This window comes from Fusarium verticillioides, chromosome 6 (genome assembly GCF_000149555.1).
Source record: "Fusarium verticillioides 7600 chromosome 6, whole genome shotgun sequence".
In the NCBI taxonomy this organism is placed as follows: domain Eukaryota; kingdom Fungi; phylum Ascomycota; class Sordariomycetes; order Hypocreales; family Nectriaceae; genus Fusarium; species Fusarium verticillioides.
The window spans coordinates 2293456-2312141 of record NC_031680.1 but is presented as its reverse complement, the minus strand read 5'-3'; the positions used below and the strand labels follow the sequence as shown (position 1 = coordinate 2312141).

The 18686-nt window shown below is 48.9% G+C and overlaps 6 protein-coding genes across 9 annotated transcripts; 3 read left to right on the top strand and 3 right to left on the bottom strand.

Moving 5' to 3' along the window:
- Positions 1-9: 9 nt before the first annotated feature.
- On the bottom strand, positions 10-2183 carry FVEG_02057 (hypothetical protein). The gene is made up of 4 exons (XM_018889156.1): positions 1886-2183; positions 1701-1822; positions 1487-1652; positions 10-1440 (listed from the first exon to the last, which is right to left on the bottom strand). The coding sequence occupies exons 1-4, from the start codon at positions 1956-1958 to the stop codon at positions 338-340; spliced, it is 1464 nt and encodes a 487-aa protein (XP_018745238.1). The 5' UTR covers positions 1959-2183; the 3' UTR covers positions 10-337.
- A 514-nt stretch (positions 2184-2697) lies between these two features.
- On the bottom strand, positions 2698-5256 carry FVEG_14974 (beta-glucosidase; the record flags this gene model as incomplete). Its single annotated transcript, XM_018904031.1, has 6 exons — positions 2698-3705; positions 3757-4098; positions 4145-4453; positions 4499-4571; positions 4629-4872; positions 4920-5256. 6 exons carry the CDS (start codon positions 5254-5256, stop codon positions 2698-2700), a joined length of 2313 nt encoding a protein of 770 aa, XP_018745239.1.
- A 1002-nt stretch (positions 5257-6258) lies between these two features.
- Positions 6259-8669, top strand: FVEG_02060 (alpha-D-xyloside xylohydrolase; the record flags this gene model as incomplete). The annotated part of the gene is made up of 1 exon (XM_018889157.1): positions 6259-8669. Exon 1 carries the CDS (start codon positions 6324-6326, stop codon positions 8667-8669), a length of 2346 nt encoding a protein of 781 aa, XP_018745240.1. The 5' UTR covers positions 6259-6323.
- A 2993-nt stretch (positions 8670-11662) lies between these two features.
- On the top strand, positions 11663-12589 carry FVEG_02061 (hypothetical protein; the record flags this gene model as incomplete). The annotated part of the gene is made up of 1 exon (XM_018889158.1): positions 11663-12589. One exon carries the CDS (start codon positions 11663-11665, stop codon positions 12587-12589), a length of 927 nt encoding a protein of 308 aa, XP_018745241.1.
- Positions 12590-12603: 14 nt separating this feature from the next.
- On the bottom strand, positions 12604-16540 carry FVEG_02062 (beta-N-acetylhexosaminidase). 3 transcript variants are annotated; one of them, XM_018889160.1, is made up of 6 exons: positions 16005-16540; positions 15703-15821; positions 14369-15649; positions 13091-14319; positions 12957-13043; positions 12604-12907 (listed from the first exon to the last, which is right to left on the bottom strand). In XM_018889160.1, exons 1-6 carry the CDS (start codon positions 16229-16231, stop codon positions 12890-12892), a joined length of 2961 nt encoding a protein of 986 aa, XP_018745243.1. In that variant the 5' UTR covers positions 16232-16540; the 3' UTR covers positions 12604-12889. The 3 variants fall into 3 exon arrangements, with proteins under 3 accessions (XP_018745243.1, XP_018745244.1, XP_018745242.1); XM_018889161.1 differs by having other exon boundaries at positions 12671-12907; positions 14369-15641; positions 16005-16478; XM_018889159.1 differs by having other exon boundaries at positions 12671-13043; positions 16005-16478.
- FVEG_02064 (N-acetylglucosamine-6-phosphate deacetylase) lies at positions 16404-18553 on the top strand. 2 transcript variants are annotated; one of them, XM_018889162.1, is made up of 3 exons: positions 16404-17322; positions 17375-18045; positions 18093-18553. In XM_018889162.1, exons 1-3 carry the CDS (start codon positions 16942-16944, stop codon positions 18373-18375), a joined length of 1335 nt encoding a protein of 444 aa, XP_018745245.1. In that variant the 5' UTR covers positions 16404-16941; the 3' UTR covers positions 18376-18553. The 2 variants fall into 2 exon arrangements, with proteins under 2 accessions (XP_018745245.1, XP_018745246.1); XM_018889163.1 differs by having other exon boundaries at positions 17375-18496.
- The last annotated feature ends 133 nt before the right edge of the window (positions 18554-18686 follow it).

Here is an 18686-nt window from a genome sequence, read left to right as displayed (position 1 = left end):
AGCCTGGGAATCGAGGCAAGCAAGCAACCCAATCTGCCGAATTCAACCTATACCGAGAGAAAGCCTCATGAGGGACCAGGACCACCACAGGCAGATGTCGAATCTCATCTCATGGGTATGACCACTAACTACTGAACTGACTAGACTATATGCTTCAATATTCATATCTATCGATGCTTGTAACAATACGCTTACTGTGGTTGGCATCAAGGCCTATCTCGCGGTTTATTCCAAACGCCAGCCTTAAAACGCCCAAAGCAAAAACCCCAACAAGTCAAGTCAGTCATCATCATCCATCAAAAAAAAAAAAAAAAAAAAAGAACACAGAAACCAACAGCTATTGACGTCGGTTTCTCGTCTTTTTACCAGTTGTCTGCACATCTTCTTCCTCTTCATCCTGCCCCTTTTTGAGGTCTTCTGTGAGACCCCATTCCTCCTTGTCGTACCAATCTTCCCCGTCCGACATGTCTCGGTTAAGCCCTGAATGAGCTTCTGCCTTGGACCAGTGGAGTACATTCTTCCGCATCTGCTCGGCTTTGAGGAGTCCTAGAAACAGCCTCTTTGCCCCTCTACACACCTCTTCTTGTTTCTGCACGTAGAGAGCAAGCAATCGTCGAATATCCTCCGCTTCTTGGTCCGGCAAGCCGATATCTCGATCTGGTCTTGCTCCTGAAGGTGCAAGAAACATGGGATGTATGAAGTCATCGTCCGCGTCGGAGATCATGGATACATCTGCACGTATTGTCTCAGCCGATTCCATTTGTTGATGTGCATCGCTGCCTGAAGGTTTCGCAGTGGCCTCAGCTCTGGTCGCCTCCATCTCGTTCGTCGCTTGTTCGTTTGTATGCTCCTTGACCCCGTTTGTCGCTTCACCTATGGAATCTCTTTTATCGGTCTGTGCAGCTGGTATTTGCTTGCCATTGTGCATATTTGATGCCGCTCCAGCGCCATCCTTCTCGCCCTCAACCTTTGTATTCTTGTCGGCATCCTCAATGAGAGAATCATCTGGGTCGGCAGTTCCAGCGTCCGTCATGGTTACATCGGCATCCTCTGCTGGGTCCTTGTCCGTGGGTTCACCATCAAATGTTGTGTCTGGTACAGCATTTGCTTGTTCGACACCGCTGCCTTGTTGCATATCGCCGTTGGTGATTCTGGGAAGCGCCGATACCGCCTGAGATAGCGCCAACAAATGTTGCGCCGTGTGGTTGTCTGTATAGAGCTCAACGTCTGCCGGCCGGACCATCATTTCGCAAGGGACCCATGTGTAGTCGCCGCAGAGCGCTGTCAGGAGATGTCTGACTCTCCACAGCGACCGATTCTCCTTGCGCATTATGTCGCAACTTTGGTCAACAAGTCGGGTCAGGGTTTTGGACGTGAAGGGCTTCGATAGGGTCGGGTGTGTCGGTAACGCGGTTGATGCAGTAAGTGGAGCAAGGATATCTACTCCTGTTAGCTCTGCTACTCAAATGCGTGATTGTTGACTTACTCTCTATTTGTATGTTGGCGTAAGGGTTCATTTCCGCCGCCGAGGCCTCTGCCTCTTGAACGCGCTCCTCATCTTCGTCGTCGCTATCTATCTCGTATCCTTCCTCGTCGACTAATGGAGGATTGCGATATAGGATCGGGCGTCGGACACCACCGTATTCGACATACTAGCAGAAGTCAGAACTGGCCTGGGAGGATTTGTCAAAACAACTAACCTCTTTATACGAACTTGGACCGTTATTTGGGACCAATTGCCCTTGGCGGGCAAACCGTGCCTGCTTTTTGAGCTTATTGCCGCGATTGCTATAGCTTTCGATCTCGGAATCTGAGTCGGATTCTGTTGGGTAGATGGTCAGCTATCGATCCCTTGATCGCGACAACCGCAATGAGATTTCCGTACCATATGATTTCCTTTTGAATGCCTTCTTCATACCCGCTATGGTTTCGGCAAAAAGAATTTGTTGCGACGCCATGACGAACAGAGGGTGGAATGAAATGTCGAATCGACGGGAGTTGTGGGCGTAGCGGCGAGGGAGCGCAGGCCTTTTGGGCGCGTCCAAGGAGGAAAAAAGACGCTCAAATGTTGTTGGTAACCCCCAAGTACAAGGCTGAGCGTCAGTCCGTGAGAAAAAGTCGTGTTGACGTAGGAAAGCTAACAATAAGCAAATTTGGATCGACTGTGCTGGAACGACGAGGAGAAGCTGGAACGAGAGAAGCGAGGCTGCCCGCCTTCCCGTAGCCCATGACCACATTTCCGGGCGCAGACTATTCTGATTGGTCATTGCGCGGATGATAAAAAAGCCGGTGCCGGATAAAGCAATCCCTGACCATTTACGATAAGAGATAAGCCCAATCTGGCTCTCAATCATGTTTCATCGCTGTACTGGGTGATATTCTTCAAAGATTCACAGTTTGACTCAGCCTATTCTACCTAATTGATGCAAACTGCATAAACTCATGCTATTAATTGCTTGAAAGGATTAAGGTACTGCTTTATGGGTCAATTGACTGTACCAGAGGGAGCTCTTGCATCAAAACTGTCATCAATACGTCAACATGTCATGCAAGCAATTATGACTCGGTGTCAGGCACGTCAACGCCACAATATATTGTGCAACGTTGTATGACTGCAAGTATGTGATGAACTCAATTGGGAAAAGTAAATAAATTGACAAGACCTGTTGCGGGATTGGGTGTCTAATGTAGAAGGATCTACGAAACTGTGACAGTCACGTTGCCTTTGAAGTTCTCGCTCGAGTTTCCTACAAAGACAGTGAAATCACCAGGCTCCACGACATACTTCATCTTACGGTTCCATAGACCCCAGTCCTCAACCTTGAGATCAATCTTGACGGTCTGGATCTTGCCAGCCTTGACGGCGACCTTCTTGAAACCCTTGAGCTGGTATCGCGCAACATCGACAGACGCAAGCATGTCCTTGACATACAGCTGCACAACCTCAGAGCCGTCGCGCTTGGACTTGTTACTGACGTCGACGGAAACGGTGACAGTGTCGGTCGCAGTGACGTTCTTCTTGGAGACGGAGATGTTGGAGAAATCGAACTTGCTGTATGACAAACCATAGCCGAATGTGTAGAGGGCCTCGGGGTTCTCAAGGACGTAGTTGCTACCAAACTTAAGGGTACCGTTCTCATAAATCTTGCCAGGGTTTGGCCAGGCGCGCGCAGAGTTGAGATGGTCGTAGTAGATGGGCGTGGTGCCGACATCGTAGGGGAAGCTGACGGAGAGCTTGCCCGAGGGGTTGACGTTGCCGTACAGAATATCAGCCAGCGCATGACCACCTTCCTGAGACTGGTAAAACTGCTGAATAAGAGCAGAAGCCTCCTCTGAAATCCATGGCTCTGTGATAGGCTTTCCGGAACTGTACACCACAACGGTGGGCTTCCCAGTCTCGATGATGGCCTTGACGAGCTTGGGCATGGCACCGATGAGATTCAAGTTACTCACGTCTATATGCTCTCCGGTCGTGGCGTTCAAACCGCCCCATAGCTCGTTCTGATCTCGAGACCATGTTCCGACGACTACAACGGCGACATCAGCGGCCTCGGCTGCGGCGACAGCCTCCTTGAAGCCAGACTCGTCTGTGGACCAGCGCTCGCAACCTTGAGTGAAGGTCACTTTGCCTTTGCTAGCGGCCTTAATTCCATCGTAGGGAGTAACTCCTCGGGTCATGGCTGTGTGAATGACATAATCACCGTACTGTTCTTTAGTTAGTGATGGTACCTGACCAGATAGTTAGAAGATACCCACATTGACATAGCCGTGGGCCATGGGACCGATCACAGCAACATTGGCGTCTTTCTTCAGAGGCAGAACATTCTCGTGGTTCTCTAGAAGAACGATGCTCTCAGCATCAAGTTGGCGCGCAACCTTCTTGTGTGCCTTGGTGTTGACATAGTCCCAGATCTTATCATCCGCGACGCCAGTGAAGGGCTTCTCAAAAAGACCCATCTCAAACTTGGAGCGAAGAACACGAGATACAGCGGTATCGACGACCTTTTCGTCGAGTTTACCAGCTTTGACGAGCTCAGGGATGATCTCGAAACTCCAGTAGCCACCACCCATTTCAGCATCATTACCAGCGGGAAGAGTCTACAAAAGTCAATATTTTACTCGGTTGGACCTTGTGGTGACTTACCTCAAGAGTGATACACTCATCGTCCTCAAGAGGACAGACATAGAAAGCTTGAGCAAGACGAGCAGTACCACCAGCATCGGAGATAACGTAGTACTTGTAACCCCACTCTTCGCGGAGGATATCAGTAAGGAGGTAAGAGTCTGCGACAACTGGAACACCATCGTAGGAGTTGTAGGAGGACATTATCGAAGTTGCGCCTCCATCGATGATGGCTCGCTTGAATGGAGGGAGGTAGAGAGACCGCAGCTCTCGCTCACCACCGTGGACTGGGCCAGTGTTGATACCTTGCTCTGGAGTTGCAAAAGCAGCCTTTGACTGTGAGTACGTGAATCAGTAGTGATGGTATGGACCTACATAGTGCTTGACCATGGCTGAGACGCCACCTGCTTGAAGACCCTTTACATATCGATAACCCATTTCTCCAGCTCTAATCGGAAATTAGTAACGACTAGGCGGCCATGAGCTTGATTTGGTAAGAACATACAAGTAAGGATCCTCGCTGAAGCATTCCTCAACGCGACCGAATCGCAACTCTCGAGCCAAGTCGACTTGAGGAGAGAACAGCTGATTAATGCCAAGGGCTCGAGACTCTGTTGCAATGACATCGGCCATCTTTTCGATGAGCTCTGGGTTGAACGAGCAGCCCATGCCAATAGGACTGTTGAAAATTGTTCCATTCAAAATCAAGACTCCATGGAGACCTTCACTCTGAACAAAGGCAGGAATACCTGCTGCGCATTAGATCATGAACCCAATATTGAAGCATAAAACTTGCCAAGCTCAGTCTCCTTGGCCAAATAATCTTGTCCTAGCTTAGCAGCCTTCTTGATAGTAGTCATGTTCGCATACAAGCCTGTCCAGATGGAATTGGCTCGATACTTGAAGTTCCATGCCAAACCAGTCTTATTGACAGTCTCATCAGTGAGATTGAGATAGTTTGTCATATCACCCTGGATCAATTGTGCTGTCTTGTCCTGAATAGTCATCCGCTTGAGAAGGTCCTCGATTCTGTCATCGATAGAAGCTTTGGGATCCTTGTAAACAGGTTTATCCTTGGTAGCCTGACCGGCCACAGCCAGAACTGCCGCGCAGAGGTAGCTAGAGAGTTTCATGGTGGGAGTTGAAGGTGAAGAAGCTGCCTGGAGCTATACACTGAATGAGGCGGGATCGTCATATTTTATATCTAACCTGGGACCTTGTCTTTACAATTAACCGTGTAGCCTACGGGGGGGAACTGCGTCACTTCGTGATGCTTGACATTGCACCTTACTGTTCAGTAGCATTGCATATGAGCTTTAATTGCGGGCTCCTAGTCCATGGATTGTCCTCTGAGGATATTACGACCGAAGAGCAGGACGATCATGACAAGACCCTGGAGAATGCGGGGGCGCCACAAAGAAGGAGATGGGCAAAAGATTGGGATTCGTGGATTTGTTTTTTAAGTTGATATGGGATGAGAGTGAGCAAGGGGCGCGGGCCGGTATATGGAACGACGAGCCGAATATCCTAGCTTCGATGCAGATGAACTGACTAAAAGGAATGAAGCTAGCTACGAACTTGTGAGAGGGAGATCACCTTGGAATAGGTAGGTGTTTGCTGCTTGTGGAACAAAAGTTGTCTAAAGTTACGTAGGTACAGGGCAAGTTGAGGAGCCTCTCACAGAAACGAACGATGCATCCTTGCAGACCCCTGTTCGTTACCTTACAGTGGCCCTGAACCCCGCGATGGGCTGCAGCTAGAGGGGCCCCGTCTGTGTTTAACCGGGCGTGCCTCTAGCGTCCGCTGATTTATCCACCACTTGATCGTCGAGCAGGGGGGGGGGACCCTTGAGGGGACGGGATGCAACTCTACAAGAACATCATGTGTGTAACTCGTTGTCAGACCCGAACGAATGACGCTGAGGGGACATTGTCATGATAGGTTGGTGGGGTCGAGAGGGGCTGCTCCGGGTGAATTGTAACCGTGATAGGAGTGGGAGTGGGAGCGGGATGCTGATGCTGATGCTGATGCATTTGAGGTTCCATGATATGGAGGATTGCTGAAGTGGAGAGTAACACTCTCTCTGTCTCTCTTATTCCAAGTCGACTATTTCTTGGAGAGACAATCCATCCTTTCACTCATCAACAAGCCAATCGACCAAGATACCCCCTATTATTACTTCAACCAAGAAAACACCAAAATGCATCTCCGCGATGGCATGTGGCTGCCCGCCAAAGACTTTCGCACCGAGTATGCCGAAGATGTCTATGAGATCACTCCCAGCAAGGACCAGCAGGCCCTGAATCTGCTATGTCCCGTAAAGCACATCCGCTCTCGAGGCGATACCCTCAACCAACCCACGCTTGATATCGATATCAAAGCAGAGATGGATGGAGTCATCTCTATCGAGACCACACATTGGGCCGGTGCTCAACGAAAAGGCCCCGACTTTGATCTCTTCCCAGCTGGTCAACCCAAAGTTGAGGGGGAGATCGTCAAGAGTGACAAAGGCACTACTATTCAATCTGGAGTTCTCTCTGCCACTATTCACCCTGACCAACATAATTTCGACATCAAGTTCCACAGCTCAGATGGCAAAAAGCACCTCACGAACCTGGGCAATCGTAGCACAGGATTTGCCTACTCCCCAGCTCCCAGTACGCCATTGCAGACCGGAGATATGCGCGAATTCAAACACTACATGTTCATGCAAACGACTCTATCTGTCGGCGAGTCCGTCCACGGCCTTGGCGAGCGTTTTGGAGCATGGAACAAAGTTGGCCAGAATGTCGTTCTTTGGAACGCCGATGGTGGTACTTCAAGCGACCAAGCTTACAAAAACGTTTCTTTCTGGATGAGCAACCGTGGTTATGGTGTCTTTGTGGATAACCCTGGAAAGGTCGATTTCGAGATTGGTAGTGAAAGATGTTGTCGTGTGCAAACAACTGTGGAAGGGCAGAGATTGAAGATGTATATCATCTACGGCAACGGGCCCAAGGATGTTCTCAAGAAATACACTGTCCTCACTGGAAAAGCCAACAAAGTCCCCAGTTGGAGTTTTGGTCTTTGGCTGACGACTAGTTTTACTACCAACTACGACGAGGCCACGGTCAATTCATTCCTCGAGGGCATGAAGTTTCGTGGGTCACCTGTCGATGTCTTCCACTACGACTGCTTCTGGATGAAGGGTTTCAGATGGACGGATTTTATCTTTGATGAAGAGCGTTTCCCTGATCCCAAGGGCCAGATATCGCGACTCAAGGAGAGTGGACTGTGCAAGAAGGTCTGCGTCTGGATCAACCCTTACATCGGCCAAGCTGGTGCGGCATTCAAACACGCTGCTGAGAAGGGCTATCTCCTCAAGCGCAAGAATGGAGATATCTGGCAGTGGGATCTCTGGCAAGCTGGCATGGGTCTTTTAGATGTGACCAACCCTGAAGCTTGTGCTTGGTATACCGAGTGTCTCAACGGGCTCTTTGACAAGGGCGTCGATGCCCTCAAGACGGACTTTGGCGAGCGTATTCCCACTCTTGACGTTCAGTGGCATGATACCTCAGTCGACCCACACAAGATGCACAATTACTACGCCTTCATGTACAACAAGCTTGTTTACGAGGCTCTCCAGAAGCGATATGGCGACAACGAGGCTGTTCTTTATGCTCGTGCTGCCTGTGCCGGAACACAGCGCTTTCCTCTCGTATGGGGCGGAGATTGTGAGTCTACACCAGAGGCTCTCGCTGAGTCTGTCCGCGGCGGATTATCAATGGGTCTCAGCGGCTTCACTTTCTGGAGCTGTGACATTGGAGGCTTCGAAGGTTCTCCACCCCCATGGATCTACAAGCGATGGGTAGCAATGGGTCTTCTGTGCAGTCATAGTCGTTTGCACGGCTCGAATTGCTTCCGTGTTCCATGGATTGTCGACAATGATGATCCCACTGAGGAGGGATGCTCTAGGACTCTGTCCAAGTGGACGGCGCTCAAGACGCGATTGATGCCGTATATCTTCTCTCAGGCTATTGAGTCTATAGAGGGTGGTATCCCAATGTCTCTTCGATCTGTTGCACTTGAGTTCCCTGAAGACCCAACCTCTTGGTACCTTGATCGCCAATTCATGGTCGGTTCCCAGCTCCTAGCTGCTCCTATTTATGAAGAGTCAGGCGAAGTTGAGTTCTACCTCCCCAAGGGCAAATGGACATCTTATTTCACGAACGAAGCCAAGTCTGGTCCTGGATGGTTCAAAGAGAAGCACGCTTTCGGCACATTGCCTCTGTATGTCCGTGAGAACACTATTCTTGTGCTTGGCAGCCGCAAGGAGGTTGGTTCTGAATACGATTTTGTGAAAGATGTTGAAGTTGCCTTGTATCAGACTTCTCCTGGCGCTAAGACTACTGTAGTAGATGGTGATGGAAATGTTGCTGCAGAGCTTGTCGTTGGAGAAAATGGCAAACTTGAGAATACTGACAAGCTCAAAGGCGATTACAAGATTGCAGAACAAGGTCGTAATTTGGAGGGAGATGCCCCGGTTTCGATTGAGTCTCTGTCATAGGTACATAGACTTCATGATTCAAATTAAATATAGAGAACTTGATTGAACTGTTGTTACTCGTTCTGAGGCCGAGGCTCATGACTTTCGATGTGACGTCTTCCACTTCATGGCTCACATTGTTCTTTAGAGCCACAGCAGAGCTCAGCTCATGACCACCGTCTCCAAGATCACATGCCGCTTGCAACAATACCAATTTCCAAGACCGGGTATTTGGAAATTGGAGTTCTAGTGAAAATATCCTCCATATAGCTAGTTACTCGTACCGCAATCCCGAGAGGTTGGAACATGTCAAGCCTGCTCGTCAGCACTAAACTTGGCTACCTGGAAACCCCACAAAGAGCATGAGCTAGGGAGAATCCTCTGGAGCTCCTTGAGAAGTTTGTATCTCATGATGATCCTTCCGGGCGGAGCCAAGGAATACGACAACCCGAGGGAAGTGAGCAAGGTAGGAGACAAAAAGGGTCAGATAACTGTAGCAAGAACTTGGGCAAATTTAGTATATGCTTGCTTAGTGGGTCTTTGGACTTCTTATTTTTGGCACCTCACAGCGATCCCCCACCCGAATCCGCGTTTAGGCCCCACTGAGTTTCCAGCGGGGTTTGCGGGTTAGGAATTGCCCGAAATGGTAATTTTAGTGGTCTATAGTCGTCGCGATTGGTTGGTCGTTTTGCTCGTGAAGTGGGCAATCATATGGATTATTTGAACGGGAATAAACATCTGATCAACTAATAAGATAGACAAGTAACGTAGCAGGGAACTTCAGATCAAATGAGAGAACTACAGCCAGTTTCACCTGACGGCAATTTATCCGGTTGCTTAGTATGTGGCGACCTGAGTGCCAATATACCCGCCAAATGGAACAGGCAACTTACCCATGGTATGGGATGTGATTGATCACTGAATATTCACACAGAAGCATACAGAAGAGAAGTCAATACACTCACATAGGATATCTGGAGCCGTGAGTATCATTTGATCTACCACTGTGAGCCAGAGGGTTAAAATGAGATGAAAGCTGGACCTGTATCTGTATACCAACAATTAAGTACATCAGAAGAACCAACAGACATTCAATATCGGCATTACCTTTAACTGCCGTGCAAAGAAGATCAAAATATGTGGTTGGAATATGCATATTCGAGGCACTGTCTTTTGATGTTACATTGTCATGGCGTAATATTGATGGGGAGGGTATATGTGATTCTTTCAATGATCATAAAAGCCTACGAGCCTTCTCATAATCCTCCCATGGTTCAGACCTAGTTGAGTGTGCGGACACCCGAAGCCGAAGGACTCGGGCTGATTCCTGTACATAAGTTCTCCCTCGACTAACCGAGAGGATGTATGTTTTGTCTCATTATTGGTACATCAAAGCATGAGTTTAGATGACAGACAGCTACAGCATATTCAGGGCTGTACTGACGACGGCGTAATTCCTCCGTCAGAAGCCTACACTAATCTTGCCTGGATCATGGATGTGCTCAGTGGATCTTTGGTATACACATCATAATAGAATAAAATGCCCGCTTCTTGTATCTGACGATGATCTGAACTCGGGTCGGGTCAAATAGCCCCGAACGAAACTGATTGGTCCGGGTGTAAGCAACCAGACGAAGGATCAAAGGTTCCCCTACAGGTTCCTCTATGTAGACAACTGCATTCAAATTTAGCCGGGATGGAAAAGACTAAAAGCCATGTGCTAAGATTTCTGATTTCAAATGTGGCTGACGGAATGGCTATGACATTGTGGTGAACGGTCAGGCCATAATCGTAGTTCAACTCTAGTATCGTCTAGTCTCTGATCAAGGTATTGATACGGTAGTACCACTGGTAGGTTAGGGGCGTCCATTTATACAAGTTAAAGTCTAGAGCGTTCATTCATAGGCTGGTTATTCTTCAACACCATTTAACCGCCGCCTCGAGGGGCCGGTTGCCGAACACCAGCAGTATATTCTCCCGACCGCTCGGAACCGACAAGGAATCACACCAGGGACACCATGTAACTCTACGGCATCACGATTCTCGGCGTGCCATGTCTTCTAGAGCCTCGGCTTCTGCCGGGGAGAGGTCATATCAGGGCTGAAGATGTAGAAACGGGCCGTTAATGGTCATGTGTAGGTCTCACTATGGAGACAACAACAAATTTCGCGTGATATCGCCGCCTCTAGTAGTATGACCGTTGCGGATATGGCCTTTGGGGCTCCCTGGGGAAGAAGAGGCCGTGGGTCTTTGAGGATCAGGGTGTAGATAGAATTGATCAACATGCTACATGAAGCATTGGGAATGGAGCCATTGCGTTTGGGGTGATGATCATACAAATAGTGAAAGGTCCGCTGTTAGTATTGGATCTAATCCGCATGTTATTTATCCTCTAATATATTGGAGTACGAATCACTTACACGAATTTACAGCTCAAAGTCACTACAGGACTGCTGCAAAGTCACTACCCGAAGACCGCCACACGATCCCTTTGCTGGTTTTTGAAGATGCATCTGTTTCTAACATGGTGCTGAACATGGCTGAGCAGGTAATGATTGTCGCCTTCAAAAGCTAAATGCGATGGATTTTTGTCAATGAACCAGAGCTTCCCTTTCACCAACTGTTGCAACGCCGTGCTCGTTTCGTATCCAACACGGCCAGAGCAGTTCGCCAACAGATAGGCTGGCCTGAACTGGATCCCCAAGGGCTGAATGGATCGTCTCCATTGTTTGAGGAGCGATCCAGAAATCATGTCCATTGCATACCGATGGCGACAAGCGACGGTCCATTTGCCAGGACATTCACAACATACCGAATGCAAAAGTCCCTGGCCGTTTGTTATGCTGCTCCTTCTGTCCAGCCCGGGGACCGGTTTTGGAGAAAGGAAATGACTCTCATTCTGAAAAAAAGTCGATGGGACATCTGAAAAAGTTTCACTTACAGTGAATCTTGATCGTCAGGGCATCACCGGGCCGAGCCATGCCATCGAAAGGGGATTTCTGGTTGCCGAGATAATGAATGACAGACAGCCCCATCCCAAAGCTTACGTCGGATGCCCCAGTGTTGGACCTTTTCAGGATTTCCTCGAAGGATCCCGTATAGTACTTCGCGTTGAATGGCAGGCAGGCGGTCAATGGTATACAGTGTACCTCCAACGCCGAAGGCTAAACCTTACCCCCCCAGCGACACGTCCTCAACAGCCGACACGTGCTTACGATACGGAAGTGGTCATAGAGCCATGGAGAGCTGCTATGAAACTGATCCAGGCCTTTGAGGGAATAGTGTACACCGAACCTCTTGATGGATTTCCAGAGTCACTCACCATCGGGAATATCCAGATACTTCAGACTGATCATCTTAATCAGAGATACCGTTGGGTACCTCAACAGAAAGTTACCCGTCCAGCACCAGCTCGAGCAAGCTGGGGCTATAATTATAACCTTAAGGTTAAGAATTTCGGCAATGACTTGTTCGAGGAATCTTCCAATCAACGGGTTACTTTTGTTGGGCCGTCTAACCCTTTGACTGCCAGTCATGGTGCAATGAACTGGGACAAGGAGGACTACAGAAATGGGATGCGAGTGTCTGATGTTAAGTGCGACACATATACCGTCATCCCCTGGGTCCTCCTGAACGGCCATGTTATTACTTGTGTGAGGGATGAGACTAGAACCGATGTTTGGGTTTGCAAGAACTGCTCGATGTTCAACCGACCTTGCACATTTACCCCCTTGAAACGCCTGAAAGAACTTCATCGAGGCGCTCAACCCGTTAATGGTGCAGATACGATTGCCCACCCGAGAGGTCCTTTCAGGTTCTTGTCTCTTCACCGCACTATGAATTCCCAGGAGCTTGGTGAAGTTTTTGAGGTTTCTGAGCCTTTGTTCGAGAGGTTTGAAGGTTCTGAGCTTGAGGATGAAGATATTGGAGACGATGAATGAGTCCAGGATGCCGTGGACGAGTTTGGGAAGCTCCAGTATACACTTAGTAGGCTTTAGACTAGGTAGTTATTCCTTAAAAGTCAGCGATTAGAAAATTTGCATTTGTCAATAGTTCTGTGACCCGTGATTGAGTTTCCTAGCGACAAATGCGAGGGAGACAAGTGTAGAATCATGAGGCATGGCCTAAATTAGGATGTAGCAAAACTTAGAAAGTATATTATTCAAGATAGCATGTATTCCATTCGCTAATCATAAACTTCCCGGTAGATTCGTGATAACACATCCGTTGTGTTCCCTTCTTCATAGTATGCTAGAAAACTGTTGTTTGTAAGTAGCTGCTGTTGCTTTAGAAGTGAGGGATAGTTACATTTTCTGGGGAGTTTGTGATTTCCTCGAACTCTTGGAGTGTCTCAAAGCCCATCGCTGTGAGGGACTCGGAACCATCATCCACAACCTGATTTGTTAGCGATATTGAGAGGTTGGATAGGCTGGTTGACTTACCCAACCAAGAACCACTTTTGTAGCTTTGTGACTCCTGGCCTGACGAATGCCCATGAGCGTCAAGCCTTGTAAAGCGAGAGTTGATTGTGGTCCAAGAGGTACAACTGGAGCAATAATGCCACAGATGTCCTCAGAGCGTGACACCAACGAAGGAAGATGAGTTTCCAATGGACTGCGCTGCTTGCAAACAATGATCGTACCCAACAAGGCACCTGTCGCATCCTTGGCCCGCACGATCCCACTCAACTTCGATTCTGACAGCGCATGGCGGTACAGCTCTAATACCTCAGGATTTGCGTTGTTACGGACATGGCTGAGAACACCATCCGCGTTGTCCAAATCATGAATCAGGTCAAAGCTAATACCGGCTCTTTGAATGCTCTGGGACAAACCCTCTGGGGCAGACCAGCTTGCCACATCCTGTAAGATCATGTTTGAGACGCGTCGTGGAAACTGAACATCCCAGCCGCTGTTCGCAAACCACTCTTTGATTGTGTTGACCTCGACATCGTTGGGAATACCTAGGAAAACCCCAGGGAAAGCTGACCCTATCTGGACTTGCTTGATTCCTCGTCGCTGCATGAGACTTCTGAGCGCCCGTCGGTGAAGGGACCTTCCGATCGATACGTCACGTTTGGTGGGCTCGACAAAGACACCCCCAAGGATACCAACACCGTGAACAAAGTATGTAGCAGCAAAGCCGTACAAAGCGTTAGTGCTGCTGTTTCTAACCACAAAATGTGATTCTGCAATATTGGCATTATTGAGCTGAAAGGAAGCAGCAGTTGTTGTGCGTAGAAACTGCAGGTCTGGTGCGCTTGCTCGGTGAACAGCTCGAAGTAGGTCGTTCAAAGCAGATGCGTCACGTTTCGCACTGTATTCTTCTACCAGCCAGTGTTGTCTGGACTTGAGAACCTTCTTGCTCTTACGCAGTGTACCGGGGAGAGTTCCAAGGGGCGCAATTTCTCCAACCAGTGTCCTTGCAAGAGCATGGAGAGCGTTCTCGGTGAAGTCGAAGGTGCAGAGGTATGTGCCAATGGATTTATCCATTGCAAAATCATACGGAGAGCTGACTGCCACTACGATCAGTTGCTTTTTCTGACCCCTGGTTCGAAGCATAGAGCACATCATGTCAACATGCTTGGTGAAACCAGCTTGATAAAGGTTTCGATTGGCATCAGCCGTGACAATAATGATACAAGATGCTCTGTGGATCAGGTTTTCGTGAACTAAATCTGGTCAGAGTGAATACCATCTACTGAAGTCTAAGAGTGTTACCTGGACGGACTCCATTAGCCGTATAGCTTGTGTGGAGTAACTTTTCATTACGAGCTCGAGCAAGAGATTTGCCAAATTCTCGGAAAACCCCCTCTCCGCTCAATATCGCGCTTCGGTCACGACCATTATGCGCCCACATCTCATGTTGCCCTTCTGCTTGATTCTGGTTGTCTTTGGCTGCCAGCAGCTTTTTGGTGAGTGAAGATGCAGGCAGCGGCTTGACTAAAGGTGTCAATAAGAGGAGCTCCTCTCCGGGATGCATTGAGGCTGTGAGTGGGATAAGTTTCTCCTTATCTCGAATGATTGTGATGGAATCATCGTAGGCTTGGAGTGATAGAGCAAGATGAGATGGGTGAAGTTGAGAAAGCAAAGAAATGCCTGGAGGGTTCAACGCCTTCTCCCAAGACGTACAGGTCGATTTCAGGTTAAGTACCCTTCTCAGAGAGGTGAAAATCCGCTCCTTCGTCACAATACCATTTTCATAACCGAGCTTCAGGCCTTTGATAGCTTCAAGTTGGACGTCATAGGCACGGCAGAGGAGGACAAGATCACAGCCTGCTTCGACGGCCATGATAACACCATTCTGGACACCAAGTTCATGGCTGAGAGCCTCCATCTCCAAGCACTCTGAGATTGCGACTCCGTTGAATCCAAGTTCATCGCGCAAGAGCTCATCCACAACTTGATCTGAAAGACAAGCATGACTCACATTCATGGACGGATTGGATATGCCACAGCCTCCAATAAACATAGCATCTAATTTTCCCGAGGCAACGGCATTTCGGAATGGAACCAAAGCGCTGATACTGAGTTCCTCTAGTGTCTGAGTGATAATGGGCACATCTAGGTTTGAGCCCAGAAAGTTCAGATTTCCGTATGATGGGAAATGCTTTCCACATGAAGCAATTCCAGCATCTCGAATTCCTCGTAGAGCCGCCAGGCCATATTGTGATACTTCTTGGGGGTCATCTCCGGTAGCACGCACTCCCAAAGGCTGGTAGCGAGCATTATTCAATACATCAAGGACGGGTCCTAGCATGAGGTTGACACCACAGGCCGAGATCTCAGTGGCAGTAGCCTTGGTCACTTCATATGCTAGGTCGGCTCGACCAGTAGCTGCGACGCCCATGGCACTGGGAAATTGGCATACATAGTCTTCGTCGAAAAGACTGTTGACTCCTCCATTCTCCTGATCGAGGGCAATGAGAAGAGGTTGTAAATGACCAGCATTCTTAGCAATGGTCTGTAATTCCTGGACAAGTTCTGCTGTTTGCTGAGCAGCTTGACAACGTTAGAGTGATGAAGTAAGACATGTGTCTGTAAGCAGAGCTCACATTTAAGGTTCTTGGCTGTAAGTATAATGGAACCAAGGTGATGATCCTCAATGAGGCTCCTGATCTGGGGGGTAACTTCAGTGCCATCCCAGCCCATTATCAGGATCTGTCCAATGGCACTACGGGACAAACAGTTAGTATCATGATGTCAAGTGAATGGACGGATGGATATTCTCCGAGATTCGGAGCCGAAGAGTGGAGAGACGGCCCCTTGACGGTCCCGCGCCGTCCGGAGACGCGCCTCGACGGGACCGACAGGAAGTGAAGTGAGATGAGGTGAGGTGAGGTGAGTGGGTACGTACCGGTCGAGATCTTGCCATACTGGATCGAGGTCGCTATTGTCTGTATGGGCCATGATGGTTGGGCGGCGTCGATGCCTCGTCACATGGTACTTTGATCTCTTCTGCTGTGGTTCTGGCTCACCCCTTAATGGCCCCGCGTGCTTGAGGTAACGATGAGATGCATTGACACTGCGGTAGCCTTCTCGAGAGGATGAGCTAGACACTGACCCAGCAGGAGGAGGGGCCATTGGAGTGGCTGCCAACCGCCTAAACTTCGGCTGATGGTGTTGGTGTATATTGATTGGTCAGTTGCGGAAGGAGCCAGCTGTTGGGCGATAGGGAAGTGGGGTCATGCTGTCCGTTGGCTGTTTCTTTATGGCAGGCGATTTGATGGGTTACGCCCCAAGAGTTAACGTTACATGGAACAACAGCAACAAATGGTCGGCGACAGAGAGGTCCCTTTCACGTTGTGTCGAGACGTGAGATATTGAACCAGGTAAGGATGAACATTACTTGTGAGGCAAAAATGGACGGATGGCGTGGTCTTTGTATTCCGCTGCACCCTGGTCTCTGGCTGTCAATATGCACAGCAACATAGCAAAAGGGAACCATACCACGTTCAGACCAAAATCATCTCCACACAGTCTCACTATCACGGCTTCGACGATGGCACCGTCCGCTTGGGTCCAGATGGCACGGTTACTGAATCGCTCGCAGTAATGACGAAATGACTTTTTTCATGCTATCTGGGAGAAAACGTGGCCGTTGTCGGCGGCTTGATAGGGCTTCATGCTTCCGAGGATGAAACTCTCTAGAAAATATTAGTACCCCACGACTCGCCTCTCGTTTTATATGATTCATTGTCCTTAGGGACTTTCAACTCAAGATAGAGAACACCGAAAAAAATCCACTTTGAGATATCTAATTCTTCATCACAGACCCCCAGCCCATCTTCAGTATGCCTATCGCCGTTTCGCCGACCCTACCCAAGAATGGCCTCACTAAATTCACCAACTGTCGGCTGCTGAAAGGCAACGACTTGGTCTGGGAGGACCTTTGGGTCAGCTCCATTACTGGCAAGATCATCGATAGCCAGGCTTCATTTTATGGCGGCCGCAACATGCCTGACAATACTCTTGATCTTGGTGGACGCATCATTGCACCAGGGCTGGTTGAGTGCCAGCTCAACGGTGCCTTTGGCTTCAACTTCTCAACTCTACTGGATGACATGTCCGAATATGGCAAAAAGATCCAAAAGATCAATCGACTACTGGTCAAGACAGGGGTCACATCATACATCCCAACCATCACCAGTCAACGGCCTGAATTATACCAAAAGGTACGCCTTCATCTTTGGTGGGGCAATCGTACATGAAGCTAACGCCTGCCAGGCCCTCCCGTATCTTGGTCCGTCTGGGGAACTGCGGATCCCGGCTCACGGCGCCGAGTCCCTTGGTGCTCACTGCGAGGGTCCGTTCTTGAGTCCCACCAAGAACGGAGTTCACAATGTCGATGTTCTCACACAAGCTGAATCGATAGAGGATATTGAGCAATGTTATGGTCGTGAGAATATGACCCCTCGTTCCGATGGCTCGCCGATGCCGATCAAGATGATTACAGCAGCGCCGGAACGCGGACAGATGATGAACCTGATCCCAGAGATCACATCAAGAGGAATTATCTATTCCGTTGGCCACACCGAGGCAACATATGAAGAGACATCGCAAGCTGTCAGTAAGGGTGCTACAATGATTACACACCTCTTCAATGCCATGCGCCCGTTGCACCACAGAAACCCAGGCGTCTTTGGAGTTTTGGGCAAGGCCGAGAGTCTGCCACGACCTTACTTTGGCATCATCTCAGATGGCATTCATTTGCATCCTACGACTATCAAGATCGCATACAGCGCTCATCCTGATGGCTTTATCCTGGTCACGGATGCTATGCATCTTGTTGGTCTTCCGGATGGAGCCTATCCGTGGACAAACGGAGAGTACACATGCAACATTGTCAAGCAAGGTTCTAAATTGCTCCTTGAGAACTCCGACACGATTGCTGGGAGGTACGTACTGATCTACCCTGCGGAGCCTTGTATCTAACTCTCGTCAGCTCAATAACTCTCCTCGAGTGTGTCAATAATTTCAGACAGTGGACTGGGGCTAGTATTCCTCAGGCCCTTGGAGCGGTCACATCAACACCGGCCGCCATGCTTGGCTTACAGGGAGTCAAGGGTTCACTAGAATCGGGGGCTGACGCAGATCTGGTGATTTTGTCAGACGGATACGAAAGCCAGGGTGAAGTCAGGGGAACGAATGAAGTTCTTGTACTGGACGAAGTGTGGAAGTTTGGTGAGAGGGTGTTCGGTTCTATCAAGGAGAGCAAGTTGATGTGAAAGTTTGGTTGGCTTGCCGTTGCTGTTGGTTCCCGCCCTCATGATAAGAATAGGTAGGTATGCTGCATGAAACAGAAACTAGAATTAAGAGAGCATTATTATTAGAAAGGCAAAGCCCTAGAGAGCATTGGGCATGAAGGGAGCATTAATAAAGAAAATATTACTGCAAACGCTACCAACGCCGTGCTTCATTTTAATTGACTTTGACGAACAATAAAACCCTCCTGGAAGATGCCGAAATGGCAAACAACGCCAGAAACAACAAATAATAACGCTTCCTCTTATATAGCGCTGCCCTCCAGCAGATAACA

Excerpts from the sequence above, each read along its gene's own strand:
- FVEG_02062 (XM_018889159.1), bottom strand. The coding sequence starts at position 16,231 with ATGGCCCCTCCTCCTGCTGGGTCAGTGTCTAGCTCATCCTCTCGAGAA. Across the intron at positions 15,822-16,004 it reads GTATGGCAAGATCTCGACCG|TGCCATTGGACAGATCCTGA; the intron begins GTACGTACCCAC and ends TTTGTCCCGTAG. Across the intron at positions 14,320-14,368 it reads GGCTAATGGAGTCCGTCCAG|TTCACGAAAACCTGATCCAC; the intron begins GTAACACTCTTA and ends GACCAGATTTAG.
- FVEG_02057 (XM_018889156.1), bottom strand. The coding sequence starts at position 1,958 with ATGGCGTCGCAACAAATTCTTTTTGCCGAAACCATAGCGGGTATGAAG. Across the intron at positions 1,823-1,885 it reads ATTCAAAAGGAAATCATATG|AATCCGACTCAGATTCCGAG; the intron begins GTACGGAAATCT and ends TCTACCCAACAG. Across the intron at positions 1,653-1,700 it reads GTCCAAGTTCGTATAAAGAG|TATGTCGAATACGGTGGTGT; the intron begins GTTAGTTGTTTT and ends GACTTCTGCTAG.
- FVEG_02064 (XM_018889162.1), top strand. The coding sequence starts at position 16,942 with ATGCCTATCGCCGTTTCGCCGACCCTACCCAAGAATGGCCTCACTAAA. Across the intron at positions 17,323-17,374 it reads GGCCTGAATTATACCAAAAG|GCCCTCCCGTATCTTGGTCC; the intron begins GTACGCCTTCAT and ends AACGCCTGCCAG. Across the intron at positions 18,046-18,092 it reads TCCGACACGATTGCTGGGAG|CTCAATAACTCTCCTCGAGT; the intron begins GTACGTACTGAT and ends AACTCTCGTCAG.